This window comes from Stereum hirsutum (genome assembly GCF_000264905.1).
Source record: "Stereum hirsutum FP-91666 SS1 unplaced genomic scaffold STEHIscaffold_17, whole genome shotgun sequence".
Classification (NCBI taxonomy): Eukaryota; Fungi; Basidiomycota; class Agaricomycetes; order Russulales; family Stereaceae; genus Stereum; species Stereum hirsutum.
In genome coordinates, this window is record NW_006763147.1 from 1,290,576 (window position 1) to 1,317,255 (window position 26,680).

General features: G+C 51.9%; 8 protein-coding genes across 8 annotated transcripts; 2 read left to right on the plus strand and 6 right to left on the minus strand.

Moving 5' to 3' along the window:
* The first annotated feature begins 156 nt into the window (after window positions 1–156).
* On the plus strand, window positions 157–2,164 carry STEHIDRAFT_104254 (kinase-like protein). Its single transcript, XM_007309460.1, has 4 exons — window positions 157–706; window positions 837–1,486; window positions 1,546–1,625; window positions 1,707–2,164. The coding sequence occupies exons 1-4, from the start codon at window positions 168–170 to the stop codon at window positions 1,806–1,808; spliced, it is 1,371 nt and encodes a 456-aa protein (XP_007309522.1). The 5' UTR covers window positions 157–167; the 3' UTR covers window positions 1,809–2,164.
* Window positions 2,165–3,926: 1,762 nt separating this feature from the next.
* On the minus strand, window positions 3,927–5,031 carry STEHIDRAFT_161898 (uncharacterized protein; the record flags this gene model as incomplete). The annotated part of the gene is made up of 2 exons (XM_007309461.1): window positions 3,927–4,820; window positions 4,870–5,031. 2 exons carry the CDS (start codon window positions 5,029–5,031, stop codon window positions 3,927–3,929), a joined length of 1,056 nt encoding a protein of 351 aa, XP_007309523.1.
* Window positions 5,032–6,598: 1,567 nt separating this feature from the next.
* On the minus strand, window positions 6,599–8,307 carry STEHIDRAFT_142266 (carbohydrate esterase family 8 protein; the record flags this gene model as incomplete). The annotated part of the gene is made up of 9 exons (XM_007309462.1): window positions 6,599–6,735; window positions 6,799–6,845; window positions 6,905–7,001; window positions 7,067–7,115; window positions 7,171–7,300; window positions 7,369–7,547; window positions 7,631–7,873; window positions 7,933–8,023; window positions 8,096–8,307. The coding sequence occupies 9 exons, from the start codon at window positions 8,305–8,307 to the stop codon at window positions 6,599–6,601; spliced, it is 1,185 nt and encodes a 394-aa protein (XP_007309524.1).
* A 756-nt stretch (window positions 8,308–9,063) lies between these two features.
* On the plus strand, window positions 9,064–10,496 carry STEHIDRAFT_104259 (P-loop containing nucleoside triphosphate hydrolase protein; the record flags this gene model as incomplete). The annotated part of the gene is made up of 6 exons (XM_007309463.1): window positions 9,064–9,117; window positions 9,165–9,306; window positions 9,372–9,503; window positions 9,568–9,867; window positions 9,933–10,018; window positions 10,093–10,496. The coding sequence occupies 6 exons, from the start codon at window positions 9,064–9,066 to the stop codon at window positions 10,390–10,392; spliced, it is 1,014 nt and encodes a 337-aa protein (XP_007309525.1). The 3' UTR covers window positions 10,393–10,496.
* Window positions 10,497–11,371: 875 nt separating this feature from the next.
* On the minus strand, window positions 11,372–14,063 carry STEHIDRAFT_134648 (uncharacterized protein; the record flags this gene model as incomplete). The annotated part of the gene is made up of 2 exons (XM_007309464.1): window positions 11,372–13,871; window positions 13,927–14,063. The coding sequence occupies 2 exons, from the start codon at window positions 14,061–14,063 to the stop codon at window positions 11,372–11,374; spliced, it is 2,637 nt and encodes an 878-aa protein (XP_007309526.1).
* Window positions 14,064–14,386: 323 nt separating this feature from the next.
* STEHIDRAFT_125243 (uncharacterized protein) lies at window positions 14,387–17,709 on the minus strand. Its single transcript, XM_007309465.1, has 8 exons — window positions 17,425–17,709; window positions 17,051–17,110; window positions 16,909–16,974; window positions 16,750–16,796; window positions 16,403–16,480; window positions 16,175–16,324; window positions 15,757–15,981; window positions 14,387–15,596 (listed from the first exon to the last, which is right to left on the minus strand). The coding sequence occupies exons 2-8, from the start codon at window positions 17,108–17,110 to the stop codon at window positions 14,606–14,608; spliced, it is 1,617 nt and encodes a 538-aa protein (XP_007309527.1). The 5' UTR covers window positions 17,425–17,709; the 3' UTR covers window positions 14,387–14,605.
* Window positions 17,710–21,095: 3,386 nt separating this feature from the next.
* STEHIDRAFT_66440 (t-SNARE) lies at window positions 21,096–22,469 on the minus strand (the record flags this gene model as incomplete). The annotated part of the gene is made up of 5 exons (XM_007309106.1): window positions 21,096–21,397; window positions 21,520–21,725; window positions 21,803–21,948; window positions 22,022–22,106; window positions 22,258–22,469. The coding sequence occupies 5 exons, from the start codon at window positions 22,467–22,469 to the stop codon at window positions 21,096–21,098; spliced, it is 951 nt and encodes a 316-aa protein (XP_007309168.1).
* A 278-nt stretch (window positions 22,470–22,747) lies between these two features.
* Window positions 22,748–26,409, minus strand: STEHIDRAFT_104265 (DAO-domain-containing protein). Its single transcript, XM_007309466.1, has 9 exons — window positions 25,947–26,409; window positions 25,373–25,553; window positions 25,086–25,249; window positions 24,832–25,007; window positions 24,474–24,745; window positions 24,067–24,415; window positions 23,862–23,997; window positions 23,156–23,769; window positions 22,748–23,099 (listed from the first exon to the last, which is right to left on the minus strand). Exons 1-9 carry the CDS (start codon window positions 26,284–26,286, stop codon window positions 22,992–22,994), a joined length of 2,340 nt encoding a protein of 779 aa, XP_007309528.1. The 5' UTR covers window positions 26,287–26,409; the 3' UTR covers window positions 22,748–22,991.
* Window positions 26,410–26,680: the final 271 nt, after the last annotated feature.

A 26,680-nucleotide genomic window follows, 5' to 3' on the forward strand; every position in this document is an offset into this window, starting at 1 on the left:
AGGGTTGTAAGTTGTAACAGAGCCTAAAGCCGAGCTGTCGAAAGCAGGAATTTCGCGGTCACGTGGACGATGCTCGTCGGAGTCTGAACGGTGGCACGGGTTGGTTCGACTGACGGTGACCTCAACTGTTCGACGACAGCGCTCCTCATCTCTGTCCCCTCACCATCATGGCCACCATCGGCTCTGTCACTCGGCAAATAGCTGCCCTCGAGATCTCATCGAAAGGCAATACGCCACAACAACAACCCCAAGGGCAGAAACCAGCCACATCGACACGACCCGGACATGTCAAGCAACCCAGTCAGACGAACGTGGCCAAGCTCCTCAACAAGTTCGCCGCTCCTGCCCAGAACTCAAACTCATCTCTCCAGAAGACCCAGTCCACCACTTCTCTGAAGCCTACTCTCAAGCCCGTGGGGTCGACTTCCTCGTTGAAGACGGCCACTGGCAGCGGCGCTACTACCACCGCTGCTAGTGGAATGTCTAAGTCAGGGATCAAGAAGCCGACAGCGACGTCGGGGGTGAAGAAAGCTGCAACCGTGGCTGAAGTTGCGGTGCCCACGCCTTCGCCACCCAAGACTCCGGCTCCGGGGGAGCTGGATATCGGACGATACGATGGAGGATTTGAGAAGGAGAATGAGACTCGGGGAGAGGCGGTTCATGGGGAGGCAGCACAACAACTTGCTCTTGACTCGAGTAGTGCTCGGTACGTTGTTTATTTTAGATCCGCTCATGGCAGCAGCGTCGCTTCTGTCGACACTCACGAGGCAAATTATGACTCGGTTACCTATATTCACGGTTTATCGCACCGAAGTCCTGACCTGTCTCTTCTCTAGGCATCGTCCCACTCGGGAATGGCATCTCACCGACTTTGATATAGGTCGTCCTCTCGGTAAAGGCAAATTCGGGCGTGTCTACATGGTCCGCACGAAATGCGCGCCTCGCTACATCCTAGCTCTCAAATGTCTCTATAAATCCGAGATCGTCCAATCCCGTGTCGAGAAGCAAATTCGTCGCGAGATTGAAATCCAACAAAACCTTCGCCACCCACATGTTCTCCGCCTCTACGGCTACTTCCACGACGAGAAGCGTATCTTCCTCATGCTCGAGTTCGCAGGAAAGGGGGAGCTGTACAAGCAGCTCGTCAAGTACGGCAGCTTCAGCGAGCGTCGCAGTTCGAAGTATGTCGATCAGATGGCGGACGCATTGAGTTATCTGCACTCGAAGCACGTTATTCATCGGGATATCAAGCCGGAGAATTTGTTGTTAGGGATCAAGGGAGAGTTGAAGATTGGGGACTTTGGATGGAGCGTGCACGCGCCAGGGAATAGGAGAACCACATTGTGTGGGACGTTAGACTATCTGCCGCCGGAGATGGTGGAAGGCAAGACGCATAGCGAGAAGGTCGACTACTGGGCTCTTGGTGTCCTCACCTATGAGTTTATCTGTGGGGCACCTCCTTTTGAAGACTTGAATGGCCAGAATGGTAAGTCTGCTCAAATTTGTGATCGGAAGTGGTCAAACACTGACTGTCCAAACCTACAGCGACCTATAGGCGTATCGCCAAAGTCGATCTCAAGATTCCACCTAAAGTCTCACCCGAGGCTCGACACCTAATCACCTCTGTATGTCTAGACGTTCCTCGCTTATACACTGGCGTCTTTTCTTGAAAGATCTCAGCATACTAACATCGCTATCTTTGATAGCTACTGCAATATGAGCCCGAGAAGCGGATAGCCCTCTCGGAGGTCCGAAAACATCCTTGGATCGTCAAGTGGCGCGAGCCTACTGAGAGCGCTCCTCAATAATCACGGCCAGGTACTCGACCTGTATATCTTCACGGAGCGCTCGGGTCTCGACGAGACGAGGCTGTTTATAGGAGTAGATCTGATCCTTAACTTGCGTTTGGGAACGTGGTCTGTGGCATAAGATGCATGTTGCAGACCTGCGGGAGGGACAGCCGAAGCCAAGTCGCGGGGCATCTTCTAGGGTATTTGGTTTCGGAACGATGGCATTGCATCCTCTTGCATCTCGTCATCCCCTGAGTTATAGGCTTGGGCCTTCGTCATTGCATGGGCGGTGATACACATTTCATTTCAGTTTTCACCTTCATCCTCTCTCTCGCTCTCAACATCTGTGTACAATTTGTATTTACTCGCATTTGACCGCTTCCGATGCGAGACTGGACCACGCGTATCTCTACATATGATGGCTGATGCCCATATGGCATGGAGTGATTTCCTTCCAGCTCGCGATCCCGAGGAAGTCCTATGTTCGTCAAACAAATGGGTCTGTGCATCATGATCGTCTTCGCCGAAGGCTCTGATACTCGGTGGACTGATTGAGTTGAGAGTTCCAATCGATAGTGCTGACCTATCGACGGTCATCTGGGGCAACAAGGAATGGTCCATGGTAATTTTAGTGGTTCAGACCGGACGCGCGAGTCGAACTATGTCAAGGCGGAGCCTCCTCGGTACGGACGTTCACGTTCCGGCCCCTTTGACCTTTCGTCCTCGGATTCCACGATGCATATCATGAGCGGAGAAAGAACATGGAGATATTAATTGGGAGAATCAAAAATCCTGGCGTAGGATCATGATGCCTTCGAACAGTACTCGTCGGTCTCGAAAGAGAGGTGCTCCGCTACCACGCCACCGTGGTACGAGGATGACCACAAGCAACTGTCATATCTTGGCTGCATTCCCATGCGGCAATGATCTGGCCAACGAAAGAGAGTCAATGGAGATAAGCACCCCCAAATAGACCGGAGCAAGACCAAGTAAACTAACGCAAATCTAGCAACAAGGACTGCGGGTGGCCCATAAGGTCAGTGCCACAGCACGAACATTTTGAACTCCGACAACTAGGAACGATCTCGGTTGCGTGTGGGCGCCTATTTATTGTGCTTTCTTCTGGACAAGGCTGACCGCACTGCGACCGGGCCCTCGCTTGCGACGCAATATGTATCTGCCTATCGGTTGGCTGCTGCGAATACCGAAAGATCTAGAGGTGTATATGCATACGACCGCTTCTGCACGTCCACGGAAACTCGGGAAACTGATCAGAAAAAGTGAGTGTAAGTACGCTGCGGCAAGATAAGTACTAGTTTGTGAGTACTAGGCGTTATTGTTAGTGTTTTCTTCGGGATGAAAGGTGCCGACGACAGAAGTTTTGCTCTTGTTCTCGTTGCATCAATCATATGCTCCTGTTCTCTAGTATCTGATGGGTGGAAGCACAGTGACCGTTTCGAGTGCAAGCCGAGAACCGAGAACGATCTAAGGCGTTTTCTGATAGATCTTTCCAGGGACTCACCTCGCTGTACGGGTTGACCATCAACACTTGCTCTATCGAAATCCTCGGGGAATGATGCATGGTGCTCGCAGGGAGGGGTGATAATCATATCGCTTCCCAAAGAGCATTGAAACGTCTATGACGGCCGTACCATCAATTATGCCAAGTAAGTTAGCGAGCAGAGCATTACATTGAATACACACAACAGGGCGGCACAGAAAGATAGTCCAGTGTATCTAACTGTTGATGAAGGGTGAGTATCGTTATGCGGAAGCGATGACGAGACAGCTATTGACACAGCAAATATAGAGCGAAGTTACTAGTACAGGACAGAGATATAGTAAATTGATACGTGCAGGAAACCAGGCGTACGGAGAGCGGCGGTAAAGACAACAATGCATGATAGCAGATCGAGAAGCAGGGTATCCAGAGCACTATAACAAACACGATAAAAAAAACAGATGTGGAAGATTGATGCGTTTTAGAGAAACAGGTGGAGGAGAGCCAGGTATATGTTTGAGAACAACTAAGGGCCAAAGATAACAGTTAATTTAGTGTCTAAATGGAGAGAGGGTTACGAGACGTACAAGTTTCCGCGGGAACACCTTGGTGTACTTGGCGCAGTAATATGCGGACTATCCACGACCCTTGCTTAGGCGCTGTGCTTTCTTGCACGACTTGCTCCTGCGGTGCCTCAATAGGGCATCTTGTCGACTGAGTGACATGTTACAGGTGGTACACTCGTACGCCTGAGTCACCCTTGGAGCGTTCATCAAGCAACTCTCGCGAAGGTGACGGTCCCGGTCCCTCGTATGCTTGAATTCTTTATTACACTGAGGGCAATAGACGGGGTCAACCTCAGTAGGGCTCTGGCGAACTCTCTTGGTGGGGCGCTTTGACGGTGACTTTGCCGTGGATGGGGTCGCGGAGCATGACGGAGAAGAGGGGAGATATTGGGGATTGGCGTTGGGACCAGCGGTCGAATGACGTGCAGAACCGCATGAACGATTGGCATGATGACCGGAAGCCCGCACATGCGTAGTGTCGGCGGCGACCTGACCATCTATATCGTCGCCATCATCGTCTTCGTCGCGCTTGGATTTCTTTCCCGTCTGGCGAGGTGGCCGTAGCAGGGTAGCAGTCAAACCTGCGCAGGGTGGTGTAATTTTGCTCGGAGGTTGAAGTCGATGAGAGCGAGCGAGATCAGGCCGTCGACGAGGGCCGGGTGTGGACGCGGTAGGATGGATGTTTGAGGGTGATGGAGAGTGCGCTTTAGAATATGAGAGCAAAGGTTTGGATTCTGAGGCCGGTGAAGATGAGTGTGACGTAGAGCCGAGGCTGGATGAGAATATGCTGCTCGAGTCGTCGTGGAATGAACTATCGGTGTCTGAGGTTCCGAGTACCATGATGGTCGGGAGAGTAGAGTAGAGCTGTCTAGGGTCGACAGTATCTGGCAATGGGTCTATGTGGGCCGGAAGAACGTGATTTATTGGTGGCGGCGTTTTGAACAGTCCTAGTCCATTACCGCTCTGCACAAAGTCAGACAATGATAATATACTCCAATCGACATCGACGCACGTGAATCATGTTAATGGTTGCGACAGGTGGGGATGGTGGGCAGCCTGTTTGGGGATGGGAAGACGTCCGCTCTTGAAAGCCCTTGCGCAAGGCGTCTTGGCCGACGGGCATTCGATAAATAGACGAGTGGGAATATGCTGTCGGATGTGATGGAGAGGACATGAATATCAATGCGCCAGACGGAGCTGGATACTGCTCTCGAAATGACTCGGTGAACTGCCCGATTCCAGTAACGCCACAAGTAATGGTGGAGATTAGGACGATGGATATAGACGTAAAGGGGAAAACTCACAAAGGAAGAATCAATGTTACTATCAGGGGAGAATGAGCTCCATGCTGTTCTGGGACGCGAAGGATGCGGGAAGGAAGAGGGTAATGGGCAGGCGTTGTCGGATGAGTCGGTGCTAAAGATTTGATTCATCGTTGACAACAGTCGGCACGTAAGAACTTCCTGAGCGTAACTGGTACGGGGAGATAACTGACAGAGACAAACGAAAAGATGCGAGCTTTAGTACTTGTTGTGAGTGGAGAACACAATACCAACCGATATATCCAATCGACAAGCACTCATCACGAGAATGGAACTACTACCACCACGGACCCGGGGTCCTCCTGCTCGTCCAGGGTCCCCTCGTCCGAGGACCAGCCTTGATTTTTCGCCCTGAAAGCTTTTGTTCTCCTCACGGCACTCCTCCGAAAACACTTACCCGAGTAAAGGCGCGAAGCCCGGAGCATATGCCCCGTCAGCGCTTGAACTTCAAAGGGTGTGAAGATCGACAGCTAACGAAATGCTCGTGGGCAGACGTTTCGAAACCTGATATCCTGATGCCGTTAGAAGACCTTCCTCCACGATTGGTGTACGCGTGATACGAGGGTCTGAGCCATATCGGGAAGGTTCAAGAGTGGAGGCGCAGTGAACTTTCTTCCTCGTACCTGCATCTGTTTGTCCCAGGAACGATAACAAGCACAGGGATTGCCATGGGGATATGGTGTGGATTGCCTCGTGAGTACAGAAGGTCGGGCACCAAGCCCACCAACACGATACAATGGCGAGTTCATCGACCGATTCTTTTTGTGACGAATACACGCATTGGATGTCTATTGTTAACAAGACGATGCCCGCAGGCAGTCAACGAATAGGGGTCGTGTTGTTGTTGTGTTATCATCGTGTTCTTCGTGGGCATGCTGCACAACAATCAATACGAGTTCCGGGCGCTTTTAGAGTGCGTCGGAAGGCTCGCTGCGGCAGCGCCAATCAGAGTCTATTGGTTGAGTAGTGTGAATTTGAGGTTTATCGCGTAAGAAAGTGTTTTATGTCAAGGAAAGAATACAGCCAGAAAGCAACGAAAGTTTCGTGATGATGGTTAAGATGGCAGTTAAGTTCATCTTGCGTCGCGTTCACAGTGATTCGGCGTGAATGCCAGCATCGAGGCGCCACGTGTGGCGTGCCTAGGCGACGGCCACCAAGCCCCACCAAGGTGGCCCAATTCATTTTGGACGTCATAGGCCCAACATAGGCCGGCTTGGGCTCACTACTGATACTATTGTATCGGTACGCAAAGCGGCTCGTCGATATGTGATAGGATAATACTAGCCTGGAGCAAGGTATGTAGTAGTACTGGGTGACGCAGAGAGCGAACGAAGAACGGTCGTAGTACGCGTCTGCATCCCCCAAGATATTGATTTTGTTTATTCTACGAGAATGTGACGGAGATTACGGTACTGGTCCTCATGTGGAAGAATACTCAAAATCAATCCAAGCAGGATGCTCCAAAAACACTCCGTCGACCGTAAAGTTCATCTCGAGGACATCTGCTTCCGTAAGAATATGGTCAGAGACGCGAGCGCTAGTGTTTCCTCCCGGACCTAAGTGGTAGGGAAGTTCGTCAGACTTGGGACATTGCGAGAATGGGCTGACATTGAGCGTACCGTGTGAGTTGAATTCCGCGTAGTACGTCGTGTTCATGATAGTTGGTCTATCAGCAGGTACACGGTGAGTCTCGGAAAGAGATGGACTGTGGCAAGGGACGATTACCTCGCAGAATCGAAAGGTTCGAAACCTTGCGGCTGTATGATGTCTTCCATAAAGACGTTCAAAAAGACAGATGTCGCAAAATCGTTCCATGGTCGACCTGTTCTCGAGTCGTTGTATCAAGACGCCACCTTTGCCAGAGAGCTGGTGCGGCTGTGAACGTACCAAGCCAGCACTGTTCCGTGATATTGGTCGTTGCATTGGCGTCGGGGGACTATAGAATGATAGAGCTTCAGTACCCCGTCAAGAAAATGTAAGACAAGACCTACGCGGATGATCCTCGAATTAGATATATATGCACCATATCTGTTACCCGGTGCGAAGGTCTGATTATTTCCCTTCCAAGCCGCAATTCCACCTCCACATGCACGATTCGCTAGTGTTACGTTCTCGAACCATCTAAAGAAATAACCAAAAATCAGTAATCTAGCTCACATAGATGACAGAGAGAGTAAAAGGAGACGCACGCAGTCCCAAAGCCAAACAGATAATCGGTTTGGCCGTAAATAACCGAGTCGACGACATATGTGCTCGCATTGCGTCCAGTATACCACGTATCTTGGAAACTAGCGATAGCGCATCCGTAGAATGAGGCATTTGCGTACGAGATATCGATCGCCAAAGCCTGCGAGATCGCAAAGTCTGCCTAATTTTTTGTCATAAACATCCATCAGCCCTGACTCAGATGCTTTGTGCAATATGTGGTGCCACTCAAAAGTTAGGCCGTACCGCACGATTCTCGAAGTTGATATTGTATGCCTTAAAATCCACATTTCCGAACTCGGGCTGCAGAGGCGCACCATCCGTTCCAGCGCCGATGAGCGATCCGTTGAAATTGGGGGCCACGACGAGGACAGCGGTCTGTGCGTCGTCGATACCGTTGGCGACGAATGTGGTGTTGAAGATGTGGACGAGATTGCGTGAGGAAGCATTTAAGCCTGTAAGGAACGCGGTCTCTGGATCGAGTTGACCCTGTATCGTCGTAGAGAATTCAATGTGATGGAGGAGAAGTGGAAGGGGAAAGCGCGCACTAGCAGAGTGAGGGGCGCGGTACGCGTTACGTTGACGAGTTCTTCATACTCTCCGGCACCTATCAGGATGGTTGCGTTTCCTGTCTCTGGTCTGTTGAGATATAGTGTAAGTGCATTGAACATAACCAGATCATCCATGAGGTTTCGAAAACAGAACACGTACAGAGACTCGACCGCCGCCTGGACCGTAGTGAAGTTTGCCTCCGCGTCAACCGCAGAGACGTACAACGTACCCTCAGGGCATCCTGTCAGCTGGGGAACCGTACCGTTTTTCAACAGCTGGCATTCCAGGAACTCAGAAGAAAAACCCCGAGCGAATGACAAACCAAGGAATAAGAGCGTCGCAATAGTGACAGTATTCCATGATTTATACATCGTGGAGATACCTCAAGGTCGTAAGGCCGCCGTCGTTGAAAGTAGAACTGATATGACGCAGGGATCTTTTATAGTGCACTGTACATTATTCTGAGTGAGCGTGGAAGTGGTTGGAATTAAAAACTGCTCACGCTGCATGGTCATGCCTGGGTTGAGGACGGCCCGTTGTCGTCCGCATGTCTACGGGATCAGTCGTTTATAGCCGGAGAAGGTCACAAGAGCGAGTATCTGCACAACTTTAGAGTGCGAGAACGAGACCGAACAGGTGTTATATGTTTGTAACTCCAGGGAAGAGCAACGTTGACCAAGCATCCGTAAACCAACAAGAGACTCGGAAGAAGACATTTACATTTCGTGGGTTATACTAGACAAATTCTCGTGGACACAGCAGGCTGGGTCTGACTCCGAGCTTCAAGATCATGGTCCTTTCCAAGGGAAGAAGAATTCGAAAAAGAAAGCCTGAGACGTACAAGTATCATGGAGGAGCTAGTCCACTGGCACTTGAGTCACCAAAATCATATGTCCGAGATAAGTACTTATGAGCTATTTCAGACCGCTGTAAGTCTGAAAGCATCTCGAGGAAATACGTCGACGTTTCGGGAGCGACAGTGTGTCACTGAATATCAACTTTCAAGTATCATGCATGGTGGTTGAAGCAAGAAAACGGAAGAGAGGATCTCGGCTTTCAAAGGTCAATGGACCACGTCGGCGCCACACACTTCAAATTGTGGCCCCCCAACTCCTCCTCAAACCACGATGTTCCGCCGCCATTTCAGCACATTCCGACCTCTTCTCCATGAAAATCCTCTCGTGAGTGCCACAAATTTGCCCTAATATCGATATTCTGACCTACACAGGGCCTTCCCCGCACAGGGTCACGCCCTCCGCCCCAGATCCCTCGTCGAACAGGTCCCATAGCCAAACGGCCTATCCCTCATGCTAAGAAAGTTATCGTCGTAGCGAGTGGGAAGGGTGGTGTAGGGAAGAGTACAGTTGCTGGTGCGTTTAGTCTTCTGTCTATATGGTTGAATATACAGTGACGAATATGGGATGGGGGCTAATAGTGAACCTGGCGTTCGCGCTTGCGATGCGGAGTACGAGACCTCGAGTGGGTATACTCGACTTGGACATCTTTGGGCCCTCCATTCCAAAACTCATGGGCCTTGACCGTGCAGAGGAGCCCAATCTTACACCATGTCTGTTCATTCGTTCATTTCTTCGCTTATCGTATCTATACCGACTCCACACTGTCTCGACTAGCTGGCGCTCTCATCCCGCTGGTAAACCACGGCCTTCCATGCATGTCCATGGGCTTCCTTCTACCCCGCTCCTCAAATTCAGAGTCTACAGACGAAAGCGGAAGCAACGAAGACGTAGCTGTTGTCTGGCGCGGTCTCATGGTTCAAAAAGCCGTTCAACAGTTACTCTTCGACGTAGACTGGCGATACGGAACGAGCGGTGGGGAGACAGAGGGACCGGGATTAGACGTTTTGGTGGTAGATATGCCGCCTGGAACGGGAGATGTACCTCTTACGCTGGGGCAACTCGTGAACGTCGATGGTATGTGCTTCTGTCACTCAATTCACGAAGTCACCCATCTAAAGCATTGTGGCTCATTATAACAGGCGCTGTCATCGTTTCAACGCCACAAGACGTCGCCCTCTCCGACGTACGCAAAGGCATCGCCATGTTTCGCAAAATCTCTGTCCCCGTACGTTTCGCCTCCACCCTCCGTCTCATATATTATGCTGCACTCCGGACTTGGCGCACTCACGCAACCCACAGATCAAAGGCCTAATCCTCAACACCTCCTACTTCCTCTGCCCCACCTGCACAACCCCACACCACCTCTTCGGCCCCCCAACCGCCTTCCACGCCACCGCCTCCCGTCTCGGCGTGCCCGTTCTAGCCGAACTCCCCCTCGTGCCCGGTGTGAGCACGGGTGGGGACCATGGGATGCCTTATGTGTTGGTCGGGGGAGGTGGGAAGGGTAAGGAGGGGGAGGAAGGTCTAGGTGGGGAGAAGTGGAGGGAGGGCATGAAGGAGGTCGCGGAGAGGGTTTGGCAGGGTTTGAGTCTGAACTGAGATAGCTCGTCACTTTTGCCTAGTAAATACCGCTCAGCTCGCAAGAACACGGCCGACCTTTGCCTCTTCCTTAAGAACGACAAACGTAGGGAGGGACGAGTAGTCGTTTGTGTACTGCACTTCTCGTAGCACGAAGTGTCGATGAAGATGCACGATTTAGACCAAGTACATATACGAGGCCCATGCTTCATCATGCACGACCAACTAAAAACAACATGCGTATATACCACTGTATACGTATCGATATCCTATGCGGACCAAAGAGCCAACTGCAAAAGACGATCCACAGACCCACGTTCAAGTTAACCGTAATCACATACGTCTATATTATAGAACTCGTACAACCCCGACACCCACCCGCAGATCTTTTCCTAACCTCGTCAAGGTAGAATTGATAGGGAGAGATCCACGAGCAAGCCGGCCATCTTCGAAAATAAGTCGAAGGGAGTGAACAAAATCAAAAGAAATAGAGAAGAGGAAACGAGGAGAGGAGAAGGGGGCATAAACGATTCGTAAAACTCGATATATTTCATAAATAGAAACTCGCGAGAGGTCGGGACATGTAGACAGGAAGGCGCACAAGCGCAGAGGAGAGATATGCAGAGGAGAGACAGAGGGGCAAATAATGAGCGTGAGGAGGCGTCATGGACAGGGAAGATGAGAAGTAAAGTACACCGTGGACGGAGTGGAATGTGGGGATTAAGCTGACGCGGAGAGGCGAAGAGAAGGAGAATGACAGTGAGGAGCATATACAGATCGAGAGGGTAAAAGAGAAGATGCTGGGTGATCGAAGCTATAGGACGGGTAGAACGCCTAGAGAAAGTGGGCTGTTCAGCAACCAGCTCAACATCACGACAAATGCACACCAACACCTACCTAACAAGCAAGCCTGAGTATCAGAGCACCCGAAGACGGCTGAGTCGTCGTGTCAAAGACACAGAGCGAGAAACCATGCCACGAGTCATGAACCTAACATTCCTCAAACATTCATGCTGATCAACCCCGCCTTGTCCCTCACATCTCCTGTCCTCTGTCCAACCTCCTCGAACCACCCCAAAGCCTTCTCCGCCTTCTTCTCCATCTCCTCCGCATTCTTCACTTCCCTGCCCCTCTCCTCCATCGCTCCCCTGAACCTCTCCTTCAAATCCCAACTCGCCAACCTCAACACCTTCCTCGTCTCCCTGCTAACCCTGCCTGCATGTGCACCCACAAACAACACATCCTCGCTCACCGTGCCATCCTTCTTCACCAACGACCTCTTGATCCTCCTCCCAACGGTCCTCGGGATCGTACTGGGCAACTCGAGGATGAAGTACGCCGTGAGACCGATGACAGAAGCGCCAATGACCGGAGCGGCCCACTTCCTCGCCGTCTCGTTACCGATCAGATCCGAGAGCCTCACAATACCCTCCACAATTCCCCTCGCACCCAAAGCCTGGCCACCAACCATCGTCAACGCTCCCAAGCCCACCGAAACGACGCCCAAAGCCGTGGGCGACGCCTCCTCATCGCCCTCATCCTCATCAACCTTCTTGTCGCCAAAGTGGACGAACCATTGGTGCTGGACGTCGAAGAGGTCGAAGAAAGTAGGTTCGAGGAGGTCGGCACGTTGTGCGAGACCGATACCGAGGCCGTTCATACCACCAGCGACGACGGCTCCGTTGACTGCAGAGGCGGAAGAGAAACGACGAGACCTCCTGCGCGCGTCCTTGCCAGCGGAGAACATCGCCTCCGGCATGAAAACCCTGCGGGAGCGCTCGACGCCCTCAGGGAGATGCTCCTCTCCGAGCTGCGCGATCTTCTGCACGCCAGTGGTGGTAGTAACTCTCGCCTCGTCCTCCGCGAGCTTGACGGCAGAATCGAGACTGGCCAAGAGTGCCTTGCGGACGTCGCGAGCGTAATCCCAGATACCGAGCAAGCCGGGGTAAGAGGGAAACTGGACGGCGGTCTTCTCGACGGCGAGGAGACCGGAGCCAACCTTGTCGAGGGCGTCGGTCAAGATCTGTTTGGTCCTCGAAGACGCTGTCTTGGACGAATCTTCCTCAACGGTCTCGAGTGCGTCCTCAAGGGTGTCCCTTCCACCCTTCATCTTCTCGAGAATGGGACGGGCACGCTGGAGGTCCTGCTTAGCTTGATCAAGCTCTGACTTGGCAACGATAGCGTTGGCACCGACGAGGAGGTCGACATCGGAGAGGAGGTGGGAGAGGTAGGTCGAGGCCGGGTGAAGCTTGGACTTGGAGCGCTTGGTAATGACGAAGGACCTGAGCGCAGACTCGAGGTTCTCAAACGGCATGTTCTCCTTGTCCGACCCCATAACAGAAGCCGAGTCGACGAAATGGACGAGCTCTTCCGCGTTGTCGTAGGTCCTCGGGCTGAGCTGCTTGATTTGCTCGAGCACGAGACGCCTGCACTTAGCCTTGTCCCTGATCTGCTCGTACTTGTTGACGACGACGAAGATGTAGGCCTTCTCGTTCGAGGCATTGAAGAGGAACTCCCTGGCGGAGAGCGTGAAGTGGTTCTCGGCCGAAACGACAAAGACGACAACATCGATCTCTTCCTGGCGAGCGAAGAGGGCGGTCGTCTTGAGCGAGTCGCGGTTAAGACCGGGAGCATCGATGAGCGAAATGTCAGCGATGCCGTTGTTGAGGAGGGACTGGGTGGGCGAGCGGGGATCATTGAGATAAAGTTTGAGGATCTGGTCCGAGTGCTCGTTCTCGGAGATGACATCCTCGAGATCCGTAAGCCCGGCACGGACGTAGCTCGAAGCGTCCTTGATGTCGTACGACGCGCCCGCAGCAATGATATGGACCTCCTCCTTGCCCTCATTCTCCTTCGCGTCGTGAACCTCGCAGAACGCGGTCGTGCAAGGCTGCTGGTCAACTGGCATGACGTCACGCCTCAACAGCGCGTTCACGAAGGTGGATTTTCCGGCGTTGAGGTCACCGGTGACGAGGACCTTGCTGGACGTGTCCTCGACGCGGACGCGGAGCTTGTCGATGTGAGACATCGAGCCCGCGATGCGCTCGTCCAAGAGGTTCGCGATCGAGTTTTTCTCGAGCTGGTGGACGAGCGAAGCGGGCGAGTTGGACGAACCGTGTGCGCCGAGCTTGAGGTCGAGACGGAAGATATGGAAATCTGAAGCGTCGGTCGACGGGATGAGACGCTCATCATCATCGTTCTCGGCGGTGGTCGAGGAGTGCTGCTCGACCTGGTCCTCATCTACGTCCTTGACGGCCGCAAGGGTCATGGCGCGAGCCATACCCCTACGAACGGGCTTAAGGACGACGTCGGTTTGAGCAGAGGGATCATCGGCGAAAGAAAGAGAGCGGGAGAGGGTGCGTCGGTGGGCGGAAGAAGCTTGTTCCTGCGTGCTGTTGTTGCTGTCGTGGAACTGGGGGTACCTAACGACCCAGGAGTTCTTATTGAAAGAGCGAAGGTCGCCGAGAATGGTCTTTGTAGAGTCGATGGCATTCACAAGTCTGCTCGCCCTATGTAAGAATACTGCGCGTAATATCTATAAAAATATGAACTTGCCTATCCTTGTGTTCGATATAAGCCGCCTGGACATCGTGCAGCTGTTTCTCACAGTTGACGGCCGGCGTCTCGACGAGCGCAGGCGTCGACTGCTCTGACTGCACCTGCCTTCGCGGCGAGAAGTACGACTGCGACATTTTTTTGTTTATTTTGTCGTCGTCGTCGACGTCTGCGAAAGATAGAGTGGTAGTTCTAGTCAAAGTTCAGAGTCGAAGGTGGCGGTCGGGGTACAAGTTTAGTCTTGGAAATGGAGCAAAGCGTGCGACTCCCTCACGACAAGTCTTCGCTCAGCCCACCCGGCGGAAACCGGCTGCCTTCTCCACCGCTGACTAAGCATACTCCCCATGACCAACCACTCTGCCATAATTTGACGCCACACTGCTCTCTGCCAGGACCCTGACTCTGGACAAGGGCTGGAACGCAATGGATCATGATGGGTAACAAAAACTATGGTACGGTACAAAATAAGCAGGTAGATAGCGAGAGAGCCCAGCACGGACATATAAGTAGATAGCAATTAATGACAGGAAAGTAGGGTAGGGTACTACAGTAGTGCTACAGCGCCACAGGCGTGAAAGGAAGTACCGGATATCCAAGATGGCGAACGATGGCAGGAGCAGAGGATAAAGACTACAATAAATTACAACAGAGTGACAGCAAAAGCAAGAGAGAGACGGGATCACAAACCATCCCTATCGAACCCAATCCCCGTGAAACCAGGTGGAGGCTCCCGCCCTTTCGTCACAGCCTGCTTTGGTCTCCTCGGCACCATCTCCACCATCTCCACCGGAGGGTCGTGCACGTATCCTCTCGCACGCCCACTACCGTTGCTGCTACTCTCCCCGCTCCCCTTCCTCCCCGCCTCTCTATACGCTCTCTGCCTCTGCCTCTCCTCCCTCTCCTCGTCCTCCCTCATATCCTCGCCCAGACTCTCCCCAAGCCCCATCTCCTCATCTCCCGAATACGTCTGCTTCCCGCCCCTCTCTTTCCCTAACCACCACTCTTCCCCCTCCGTCACAACTTCCACCTCCCGCCACACCTCAACCCCTTCGTCCCTCGTCCCACCCCCTCCCCTGGTCGCCATCGTCTCAATCGTCCTCGTCTGCCCTTCCCCTCCTCCGTTCGCCCCTGCACCCAAATGCCCACGGTCCGCTTGTGCCGTATCAGGCATAGTAACCATACTGAAAAACGAATCCTCCGCCCCAGTCCCGATCGTGCTCTTCTGAATATGTTGTATCCGTCCCGGCCGCCTCCAACTCATCAACCCCTCCAACACTCCAAACCCACCCACGCCGCCCAACGACCGATTCGACTGTGCCGGTCTGCTCACGCTCCTCCACGAGGACGCCGAGACCTCACCGAATCCATACGGAATCGATTGTTCCTGTTTTCGCTTCCCTCTCGTCCTTGTCTTGGATTTCGACTTGGCAGTGGTGGGGTTATGTGGTGATTCGTCCGTGAAGCGCGCGGGCTGGAATTCTGGGGAGTGAGGAGAGTGGGGGAAGTATGAGTGGGCGTGACGCGAGTGATGGTCAGGGTGTCGAGTGAGGCCGGGTGGGTCTTTGGTGCCAGGAACTACGATGCTGCCGCCTTGCTGTCCGATCCTTGATTGGTGATGATGAAACCGTTTGAGGTCGAGTGTGATGCGAGACATCATCGTCACGGTCAGTCTATTGGATTCGACAATAAGGAAAATGATCAGGCTCTCTGCTAACTGGTCCGAGAGAACACGAGAAAGTAAAGGTGAAGAACTTACAGCAGTTCGAGCCTATGAAGTATGCCATGTTAAAAATGATGCAGGAATTCGAAGAGCAGAAACGCGTCACTCACTGTGCCAGTAAATTTCTCACGCCTTTGTCCGCACTCGCGATCATGATCGTCAACGCCAGGGTGACCGAGAAGATGACACTATAATACAGCAAACCCTCCTCGACCAGCACCTGCATGATCTCGCTTGCGTGCAACCCGGGTCGCATGAAGGCCTTAAGCGTCAGCCCCACGACAACGGTGTCGTAAAGAAGCGGGAACCAGGCAGTGGTGGCGGCGATTGGACCACTGGTGAACAGTAATATCAGTGACCGAACACAAAGTCTATAGAATCAGGAGGCGGCGACGGCAGAAGAACGTACGATTTGTTGAATATCATGCTGCAGGCTGCAAAGGGTAAAGATAGTTTGTTGTGAGTGCCAGTTATAGATGGACGGTTGGCTCAGCCCGAGTATGATGACATGAAAGCAACGCAAGGAACATACAATGTACACCGTCGTTGACTTCATGAGGGACGGCAATCCCTTGTGTGAGCAGCCATGTGTTCGTCCCAATGAAGGCCGTTAAAATAGTGAGCACAACCCCTTGGATCCAGTAGCTGCGGGGGTGACCAGAGTAGAGGGCTTGTACTCTGGCGGTCAACAACAATGCGATTCGGTCAATATTTTTTATTGCGGATCAACGAAGAAGAATGATAACAATGACATACCGAAGGAACATCATCACGGCGACGATCACGATTCCAACCATGGTCATAACGCCTTCATAGCGCACAAAGCGATCGCATCTGTAGGTATATAATTATTTACTACTGGGTGCATTCTGATAGGTGATTGGGCAGGAATGATAGAAGAGTACTCACGACTAGAAGCATACAATCCAGCCCCCAGATTAGGATGAGTACGTGTGATAGGACTGAGTAATAAATAAAAATTACAGACAGAGACTGTCCAGTCGTTGCTGTTGTAGGCTATGCATACGGAGCCAATGTCGTCAGTATTTTTACTCGTGTGAGAGCTGCATTGGCAGATGCTGCAAGAGGTGGCATGAATGAACTGACCGTATACATTGATGATGAAGGCAAGAGGCGTGAGATATCGATTCTGATGCAAACAGAATGATCAACACCATCTTAGACGAAGCACGTGGAAGCCGACGACAACGCACCAGCAAAAACAAGTACACGACTGAAGATACCGAGCAATAAGAGTCAACGCTGCAAATAAACCACAGAAGAAAAAACATACGTCGTCCTTTCGTGCCCTTCCAGATGTACTCGACCTAATATACCGCACCGACAGACAAGGCGAAATTTTTAGCGGAATGAAACGCACAAGAAAAGACGTAAAACCCTCACTTCGTCAGAGAAAGTCATAAGGTGGTCGTAAACTAGGATCGTGAAAGCAGCCGCGCCCATGGCCTGCCAACATTAAATTCATGACCGGCGGTGAGTCCGAAGTAGGAAGTTGGGTCGGAGCCGGCGTGGAAGAGTGGAACACGGATAAACAGTTGGCGATGAGAGAACAACGAAAGGCTATCATCAGCTTCGAATCACTTCCGCCACACAAAAATAACAAGAACTATGGCGGCGAGACTCACCCTCGTTAAATCACTGTCCACATAATCCCATGCCCACGAGGAAGACAGAAGTCAGTAGACGATCGAGTCCATACGTTCAAGCTTCTGCGGCACTGCTACCACTGCCACGTCGCTTGACAACAAAAGACTCACGCATGGTTTATATCAGCAATATCGGCCTGCAGATCCCTCAGCTCGAGCATGTTTCCTTCGTCTCGCTCCGTGGCACTCTGAGCTGGTTATTGAGGCTTTCCCGAATGTGGTACTTTGAGAAAAACCAAGCGCTGGAGCGTGTTGTGCCGTTCGTTCCTTGTCTGTCGATGTTCCGCCTGAGATATACGGATAATGTCAAGGGATTGAACCCTGAACTAGGACATGGAGGACAGCGCCGAAGGAAAAGATGAGGAGAGTCAGGGTGGGGCAGACCGGATAGGATTTATATCATTTGAGTGGAGGCGAGGCGCTAATAAGCGGGACTGCAGAGCGCGAGGATCCAGAGGGCTGGCTCGCGTGCCCCAGACCGAAAGTAAAATTTAACTGCGATCTGATTGCCCGTTTGGGACGAGAATGCGGGGTAAAGAAGGCTTGGACCAATCGCGGCCGTCAAAGCCAAGATCCGCCGCATTGCCTCTTCCGATCTCAGGAACAACAACACAGAAGCCGCATCCGATATCGTGTTTTTTCCCCTCCTGTGGCGTATGTTCGATATTGTGGCCCTCTTTGGCATGGTCTAATGCTTTGTGTCAAGACGACCCGCTTGTCAATCATGACTAGAGCAATGTTTTAAAAACTTTCGTAAGTAGAAGAAGAACTTCAACCGACAATTTCCCATGATGATATAGACCAATTTCTAGCAGCCCGCGACAGTTCCGTGCGACGGAAACCGGATTTCTCCAACTGAGCAGCTGACCGCCGCGGCACGAAATGGTGGCGTCCTTGGCCAATATCAGCCAACAGCCCCTCCTTGCGCCCTTCCCCAATCGTCCTGGCCCCAAAATACTCCACGCCCATCATCCTCTTCTTTCCCTCGAGGACAGCGCTAACTTCAACCTAGTAATTCCAGCAGGCTGTAGGGCCATCACAGCTACTCACGGCGCGCAATGGTACCCTCAAACTCTACCCTTTCTCCTAGTTTATCAAAAATATGAGACCAAACCATCTGACTCCGAGTAGGACCACCGCTCGCTTCAGGTGATGCCTCTCATCACGTCGCGGGAGCCATATGTGTCCGTGCCGCGGGCTCCAAAAGTTCTAAGTGACAGGTGAGTCGATGGGACGTACGAGAGCTAACCGAGCTCTCGGTCGATGCTGTCTGATTGCATCTAATAGTCATGACTTCAAACAAGTCACCAGCCAACATACTCAGCATCGTACGCGACCAACTACCATGATACGAGCGCAAAGGCAAGGAGACTGAGTCTCCGCGTGCGGACGTTAACATTGCGGTACGAAAGGAGGTCAATTTCAACCGTTCAAATGGGGCTATCTTACTGCCCCTGTTCAATCAGGATAATGACGACATGGAGGGATGATTCTACGCGCCTATACACAGTTCTTCCTTCTTGGACGTACCAAGAAAGAAACAAGAGAAACAAAATACAACTTCAGGTTCTCCAGATACCAGAACCATCGAATACCCGACCTTCATCGCACCAACCCTCCATCATGCATCATCCTCCGTACCAGTCGGTCGATCGAAATGGTGATATCTACCACAGCCGTCCCGATATTGAATGCTGAATGTTGAGCGGAAGATCCCACAAGCCATCACTTGCGCCGTTGGCGGTGCTGGTCTGCGCTGGTATGATTGAACTGGAGGCACGACATAGTACTCCGAGTCCCCCGACCCCCTTTCTCACCCTCGAGTTTCAAAGCAGTCGCATTATCTGGTCGAGTACCCAGAATCAGTGTTTGTACACCAACATTCCATGGTCAATGTCACTGTTCCAACATCCATCGAAAACGTGTCCGAGCCTTCATGAAGTCATGAGGTATAGAAGTGACGAGAGCACCTAGGCTCTACCGTCCAAAAATCCCTGCAGCGCAATATCAAGAACGACTCGGACGAGAGATGGGTTGGAAACTTTAAATTGCTCAGACGCCAAAGCGCACCTTCCATCAAGATGCACTCAAAGAGAGTGCAGGAAGCGTCCAGACTCTAGATACCCCCGGCCTCACACAAGGCGCCCACCAGCTGAAAGGTCCTCTCAGCCCGTTTAGAGGGAACGCACAAACACAGATTGAGCGCAACAACATCAACAGACGCCTAAGCATCCCAGCCCAGTCCAACAAAGGCTATGAGATAGGGTCGGGAGCCCCTGGACCACGATGAGAAGTCAACGTCGACGATCTAGTCAACCCTGCATCGTATTGGGGATGGGGATCGGAGCAAATGGACAGATGGATGGGCGGGTTACGAGACACAGGACGAGGACGTGGATGGAGACAAACGGAGGTCGACCAAATGCTCGGGGACCGTATTGTACCCTGAATACACCTTGCTTCCTTCCTTCCTTCCTTCCTTCCTTCCTTCCTTTCACAAAGCTAACCTCCGAATCAAGGCCTGGAGTCTAGGCTGGCCAGCGGTCGGTTCTCGAGAAACCTTCGACGCGATCACATCACAAAGGGTTGCGCCTCGGTGAGATTATTCATGGACCATAATTACAGCTCGAGCGAGCGTCGATTGAGGCAAGAAATGGAGATGGAAAATGACCTGAGAGGAACCACGGCGAATTGATGTCGACCTCGGTTGGGGTTGTGCATGCAACTCATGTTGCAAAAAAAAAACAATTAGGTCAGGTCAACAAAAAACCACTACTCGTCCTCGTTCAGCCAAAAGCCGCGACATCGAAACTATGACGACACGGACATACGCCAGCCCCAGCCACCTTAAGGCTGTGATACTTTCTATATCAAAGCGTTGCAATGAGGTCTACAACGCCCGTGGAGCATCAATGAATACAGCGGTACCACCATCCGAATTGGCGAGCTTATTCCCATGTCCATCTCCGTCCCCCGATTCCACACCATCCAAAGTTCAATAGACCACGGGGCAATCGAGGCAGAGCCTATAATCTGCCTCGAGCTCTCACATGCACAGCCTACCACCCATCCAGTCTCGTCTGCTTGCGCTCAGTCGCAAGACGGAGGCCGTATGTTAAATGGGTTGGGCAAGAGCCTTGCAAAAGGTTGAGAAAACAGAACGACGAGAGGCCAAAATGGTTAGAAACGGAAAAGGGTGCGAAGACGAAGTGCCGGCGTCGTTGGCGCACCAGGACAAGATGAACATCACGGATGTCGTCCTGCTATCGGTCCAGTTGGTTTCCGCCAAACATTCAAATCGGCGCATCAACATCGTTCGAAACCAGACCCGAGGCCCGAGGTCTGAATGCACAGTGACATAAAACAGTGTCTATAACTGAGAGAAGAGATCCGAGGAGCGCATATAAAATAAACAAGCATAGTAATTACCATAAAAACAGACCAGAAAATCAGTGTCGTGTCCATCATCGTCATCGACATCATCAAGTATCGGCGGCGCTCCCCACGATGTGACAATCACAAAAAAACCAATACATACATCCAGCTAGGAGGAGACGCAGCCTTGGATGGGTGTTCGGTCATGGTCCGAGGGTGGTGGGCGCGGGAGCGAGTCGGGGATGGGGTATCAGGGAATCAGGAAAGTATCTGATTTCATGCCAAGAGTAGACGGAAAACAACGTTAGCGGTGCACGGGAACTCAATAGATGAGCAGTGGGAAATAGCGGTCAGTCAAACGGAGAAGGTGAATGAATGTGTGGAGTGCGGGTATGGCGTGAGGACGATCAGAAAATGAAACATGGGGATACCCTCGTGTGGGGAGCGGAAAGTTCATGTGGAGAAAGAAGGTTGTAATGGGACACGAGAAGAAGACGATTCGGGGAAGTAAAAAAAGGCAATACTGAATGGAGAGAGATGTAATTTCGACTTACAGCGACCAGTACGACACAAACGACTATGACTAGGATGATCATCAAGCACGCAGCTCTTCGTGCTGCCTTCCGCTGGTACTCAGAGGCCGTCGTCAGTTCCTCTGCCGCTCCGGAAGTATCAACCGCTATGCTCGAGATGTTTGACTCGATATTATCTGTTTTGGTGTTATCCCCAACCGACCACAAGGATCAGGCCACCGAGGGAAATGGAGAACGACAACACCCGCTTGTCAGACGTTTGCGGGATCGTAGCGGTATGCACGGAGATAAGACGCACCAATCATGCCACCCTGCTCGGTAACCAAAGTTCCCAGATCACGGAATATTTCCGACAGTTCATGGATTCCAGTCTCGATCTCACGAATCTCCGTCTCACGCTCGTGGATCAATTCCTCCTGGTATGCAAGCTCGTGCGGTGATAGTTGCTGCTGGTAGGTCTGTGCTTGCCGTTGTTCTGGGGACGAGCTCACTGCCTGGTCTTGCCTATTCCACCAACATCATAGGGAGTGCAACACATCACCATTAACATTGCCACGAACATCCGGAAAGAGAGTACTTACGATGCTGATTCCTCCTCGACCGCAAGCTTGTTCCCTTCTACGACTGTCCTCTGTTTCTCAGCACTCACTTGCTGCGCACGCTGGAAGGCGACAAGCGAAAGCTGGAAATCGTGCGAGGTCTTCTGGAGCGGAGTCTTCTTGCCTGGCTTGTGCATATGGGCGTCATTCCGTGTTGCTCAAAACTATCTGCAGAGGGTTCTGCAGGACAGGAAGACTTACTAGTGTTGACTGGAGGGCAACGAGTTTCTTGAGGTCGTCAGAACCACGCTTAGCCATGGCACGCGTCGTTTCTGTGAGATCATGTCTATAGATAATCGAACCAGCACAAGTCAACAGCGTTATAGGTTAGTAATAAGTCCAACATCCTGTCTGCCACCAGAGAGGTACTGCAGCCCCACATTCCTCGCCACACAGCCCCTCGGGTGGAGTAAAGCATGGACAAGCGAAAGACTCACAAACTCTTCCTCAGATTCGCCGAATCCCTCGGCGTCCCCAGCTGATCTACAAGCTTCAATATCCCCTGCACGTTCGCGTTGATCTTGAAGACTTGCAACGAGAGCGAACTCTGCAAGTTCTGGAATGCTGCATCTTCTTGGGATTGTGGGGCTCCGCGGACGGGAGAATGTGGGCGTTGCGTAAGGCCCGTCTCGATGTCTTGGAAGCTCATGGTTCTGGCGTAGATATTAATGCGAAGTCGTTGGAAGATTAGATGGGTAGATGATTAAGGATATTATATGGTTCAACGAGGTGAGAGCCGGTATTGGGCGAGAGAGAAGTGTGAGTTATCGTCGTGGTTGCGTTGAGGACGTCAGAGCGTGGGAGATCTAGAGTCTGGTCGGCGCGGCTTGCCGCCCGCAGTCGCCACACAAATGTGGCTCTTTCTTCGAGCCGTATGTACTAGGCGACAATCATCAAGGACGGGTCCCGCAGGCACGCATCTCCCCTGAACCAAGAATACAACAATGGTATAGTAGTAAAACCATACGAGCAACCCGAGTCACAGCAACAACAACAGCAATTAGACACAAAAGACGCATTTATGCACAAACCGCGAAGAAAACCAAATCCAAGAAGTAAGACATTAAGGGTTATCTCAGGATAGCAGCAGATTAAGACCAGTGAAAAAAGGAACCCAAGAAACCAAATAAGACTAGAAAAACGCAAAAAGGTCGCCCAGACACACAACGACCTAAACGCCGCCACCACTCTTCTCGACAGGGATGACCGTTTCGGTAGCCTTATGTACGCTCTTCGTCACCTTCGGGACAAGAACTACATCCTTCAGCTCCGCGCAAATCTGAAAATCAAGAGTCAGTAATCTAGTGATTTCTAACGAGAACTTAATCCACACACCTCCACAAACTCCTCAAAATCAACATTAACCCTCTTCGCGTACCCCGCCTCCTCCATGACATAATCGAAATCTTTTTCACCGACGCCCTCATAACCCCTCAAGCCTCCACTCGTCACCAGTTCCCTCATCTGCCCTGTCCCAATCGTGGTTCCCTCCGCTGCCTTCGCTACATCCTCAAACACAACCTTCAGCTCGTCCACCTCTCCCGGCTCAAACTGAGTCCTCGAATATGCGAAGCGAGAAGCGTCCCTCCTCTCCTTCTCGTCCTCTACCTCCTTCAAGCTCTTCCCGCCAACAAACGGCACGGTCGGCACCCTGCTCCACACCGAGCCCTTCACCGAGCCGATCAAGGTCGTAGGCTCCCTTAGTTTTGGTGGCGTGGTTCCTTCTGGCAAACCCATGGACTCCAAGAACAATGTACATTTTGTAATCTCTTCGAGTTGACGTTTACGGGACCAATTGAGCTCTTCGGCCATGAGTTCGACGACGCGTGGGAGGGCTTCTAGGGCTGCTTGGGAGTTAAGGAAAGAAAGACGGGTGCGGCGGGCTAGGACGTCGATGGCGGTGAGAGCGTATTCGTGGCGGATGGCGTAGCGGACTTCGGCTTCGATGACTGTAGGTTTGGTCGAACGGCGTCAGTGAGGGACAAGGAAAGTAAAAGCGAGCCTAATGGAGGAAATGGAAGAGGAAAAGGGGGATATATACAGGGATATTGAGGGGCAAGCTTGATGCCGTGTTTAGGCCATGACTCTCTAGTCGGCTTGGCGAGAGCAAGAACCGTCCACGCCCTATCACCATAGTTCTCTGCCAGGTGCTGCGCCACCTCCGATGCTAAGCCATACTTAGAGTCGAAAACAAAACATGAATTAGTACCAATTTTCGTTGAGGAGATCGAGATAATGGGACTCACCCTCTGCGTCAACCCAAGGAACATATTCCTACTCCACCCATCGCTCCCCACCAACCTCACCTTATCCGTCACGCATCCACTCATCACCTTTCCCTCCAACCCAAACACTTTCACTGCCTCATCCACCGTCTCCTCCGCCATCGCTCTGTATGTTGTCCATTTACCACCCGCAATCGTGAGAAGTCCAGAATCCGAAACGTGAATCATATGGTTCCGTACAAGACCTTGTGTGGAGGAGGCAGAGGGGTTACGGACAAGAGGTCGGAGACCGGACCAGGCGGAGAGAACGTCGCCGCGACGGACTTTGATGTCTGGGGAGAGGTAGCGACGGACTTCTTCGAGGACCCATCTGGCGAGGAGCAAGACGTCAGCTCTAGCCAATAAGCCAGCGAATAGAAGTTGCTCACCGAATTTCCTCCTCCTTGGCTTTCGGTTCTTTGTCCATATCTACGCTCGCTGGAGCATCCGTAGTCCCCGCAATCGTATTTCCCTGCCACGGCAAGAAGAAAATCACCCTCCCGTCGCTCGTTGCTGGATCCAACAGTCCCATCGTTCTTGGTGAGTAGTAGTTAGGCAAGGTAATGTGAATGCCGGAGGATGGTTGGACTATTGGTTTGTGCGCGGGATTGTCAAGCGTGAGGAGCGTGTCGGAGAAGGGACCAGTGGCGTTGATTATTCCCTGCAAGGATTGAGCGACAGGTCAGCGAGAAAGTTTTGAGGGGGCAAGGACGGGATATATTGAGAGTGCGGGTGGCGAAAATGTACCTTGGCTTGCACGTCCCATTCGTCACCAGTAAGCTTGTCCTTTAACCTTGCTCCGTGAAGTTTGCCCTCCGCGTCCTTATGCAACTTTACTACTTCAACTTTATTTGCCACCGTCGCTCCGTATCTCACCGCAGTCATGACCAACGCCATATTCATCCGCGAGTCGTTATGTTGACCTGTTTACACCGAGCACCACACCACGTCTTCATTAGCGTAATGACCAGCGACGAGGAATAAATTTGACTGAAACGCACCGTCGTAATATACCAGTGCACCAACAAGACCGTCCGATTTGAGCATAGGGAACGTCTCGAGAGCTTTGCCCTTCGACATAAGGTAGGAGGATTCCATGTTTTCTTTGCCCGCGAGGACATCGTACATCTTACAGCCTACCCAGTAATATGGGATTTGCCAATACCTACACCACAAATATGAAGATCAAAATTAGCTTCAATGTCGCTAATCCTGGCGCCCACCACAAGACCATTGTAGCGAGAGTACACAGTGAACTGGCAGAGAGAAACATATACGTTAAACGCACTTGTATATAGGCAGCATGATGGGCAACATGTGCGAGAGGTAAGGAGCCGTTTCTAGAAAGATCTTGCGTTCATGGAGGGCCTCCTTGACGAGCTTGTATTGTTCATAATCGAGCTCGAGGATGGCTTTCTGGAGGTAACGGACACCTCCGTGGACAAGTTTTGTTGACTTCGACGACGTTCCTGGATGTAATGATTTTGGATAGAGATAGAGTGTAAATGTCATGTCAGTTGACTAAATGACGGGCTTTGAGGATGGACATAAATGTTTAGCATCGCCGTCTTGGAAAGTCAATTCCAAGAAGTAACAATGTTTTTTCGAGTAAATTCGGAATAGAACGAAAGTAGGACCCTAAGTCCCTGTCTTATTCGGATACTTCATCACCCCTTCGAACAAACTATAGAGTGCCACATTTACTCATTTTCAGCAATATAGCTCGACTGAGCACGAAACATGAACGCTAAGCAACAAGGAAACTCTGTATGCAGGCTCGCAGTAGCTTTTGCGTCGCAAATGCCGAGCTACGAGCGTTTATATACGCTCATCTACGCAAGATGAGAACATCACGAACGCACCTGCAGAAAAGTCATCACGTTCGACCATAGCGACCTTCAAACCCCTCGTGGCCGCATCAACAGCGACACCAGCTCCCGTCGCACCTCCACCAACGATTAATAAATCGAATATTTGGTCATCCTCTGCGAGCCCTCGGCCACTGTTCTTCAAGGCATTGAGATTCTGCTCTCTTGTCGGAGGCAACCAAGGTGGAGGTGGCCTCCTCGACTCCCTTGTCGATGTCGGGTATGCAGGTCCTGAATTGAGATACCAGTAACCCCCTCCCGCAGCGGACACAGTCCCTGCCGTATAATACGCGAAGGCTTTTGGAGTGAAGAGAAACCGTGTACGTCTGAACATGGTCGTCTAGCCAAGACCAGCCAGCGAGTGAAGACCAGTGAAGTATCGACCCTTGCTCGACCACAAGAGAAGTCCTGCGCCGGGGAAGAGGTGGGGGAGTGGGGTAGCTGATGTGGGGAATTCGTCGGCCTTATGCAGAAAGTCATAGTTTTCCGAGCTTTGTGCCGTTCGCTCACGGGTCCATCAAACCAACCAACGGTCGCGGAGGCATGCTCCGGTCCGCTCACGCGGCAGAAACGGTCCGTGCACAATCAACGTTCGTTCGTGGCCCAGTCGTCGAGAGTCCAACATAGAGAGCCTAAGTACTTTCATGGGGTGTAAAGCGAAAAGATGTGCGAACGATTGATTGCGAAGAAGATGACTGTAGAGAAGACAGCATCGTCGCAGGAAGGAA

Bases quoted from the DNA above. Each gene is read 5' to 3' on its own strand.
- STEHIDRAFT_125243 (XM_007309465.1), bottom strand. From the start codon at position 17,110: ATGGGCGCGGCTGCTTTCACGATCCTAGTTTACGACCACCTTATGACT. The intron at 16,325-16,402 runs GTATGTCATTGT...GTTGACCGCCAG, and splicing joins GCCGTGATGATGTTCCTTCG to AGTACAAGCCCTCTACTCTG. The intron at 15,597-15,756 runs GTGAGTGACGCG...CGAATCCAATAG, and splicing joins GTGAGAAATTTACTGGCACA to ACTGACCGTGACGATGATGT.
- STEHIDRAFT_104265 (XM_007309466.1), bottom strand. From the start codon at position 26,286: ATGTTCAGACGTACACGGTTTCTCTTCACTCCAAAAGCCTTCGCGTAT. The intron at 25,008-25,085 runs GTGCGTTTCAGT...CGGTGTAAACAG, and splicing joins TGCACTGGTATATTACGACG to GTCAACATAACGACTCGCGG. The intron at 24,746-24,831 runs GTACATTTTCGC...CAATCCTTGCAG, and splicing joins AATGGGACGTGCAAGCCAAG to GGAATAATCAACGCCACTGG.
- STEHIDRAFT_104254 (XM_007309460.1), top strand. From the start codon at position 168: ATGGCCACCATCGGCTCTGTCACTCGGCAAATAGCTGCCCTCGAGATC. The intron at 1,487-1,545 runs GTAAGTCTGCTC...CCAAACCTACAG, and splicing joins AGACTTGAATGGCCAGAATG to CGACCTATAGGCGTATCGCC. The intron at 1,626-1,706 runs GTATGTCTAGAC...TATCTTTGATAG, and splicing joins CTCGACACCTAATCACCTCT to CTACTGCAATATGAGCCCGA.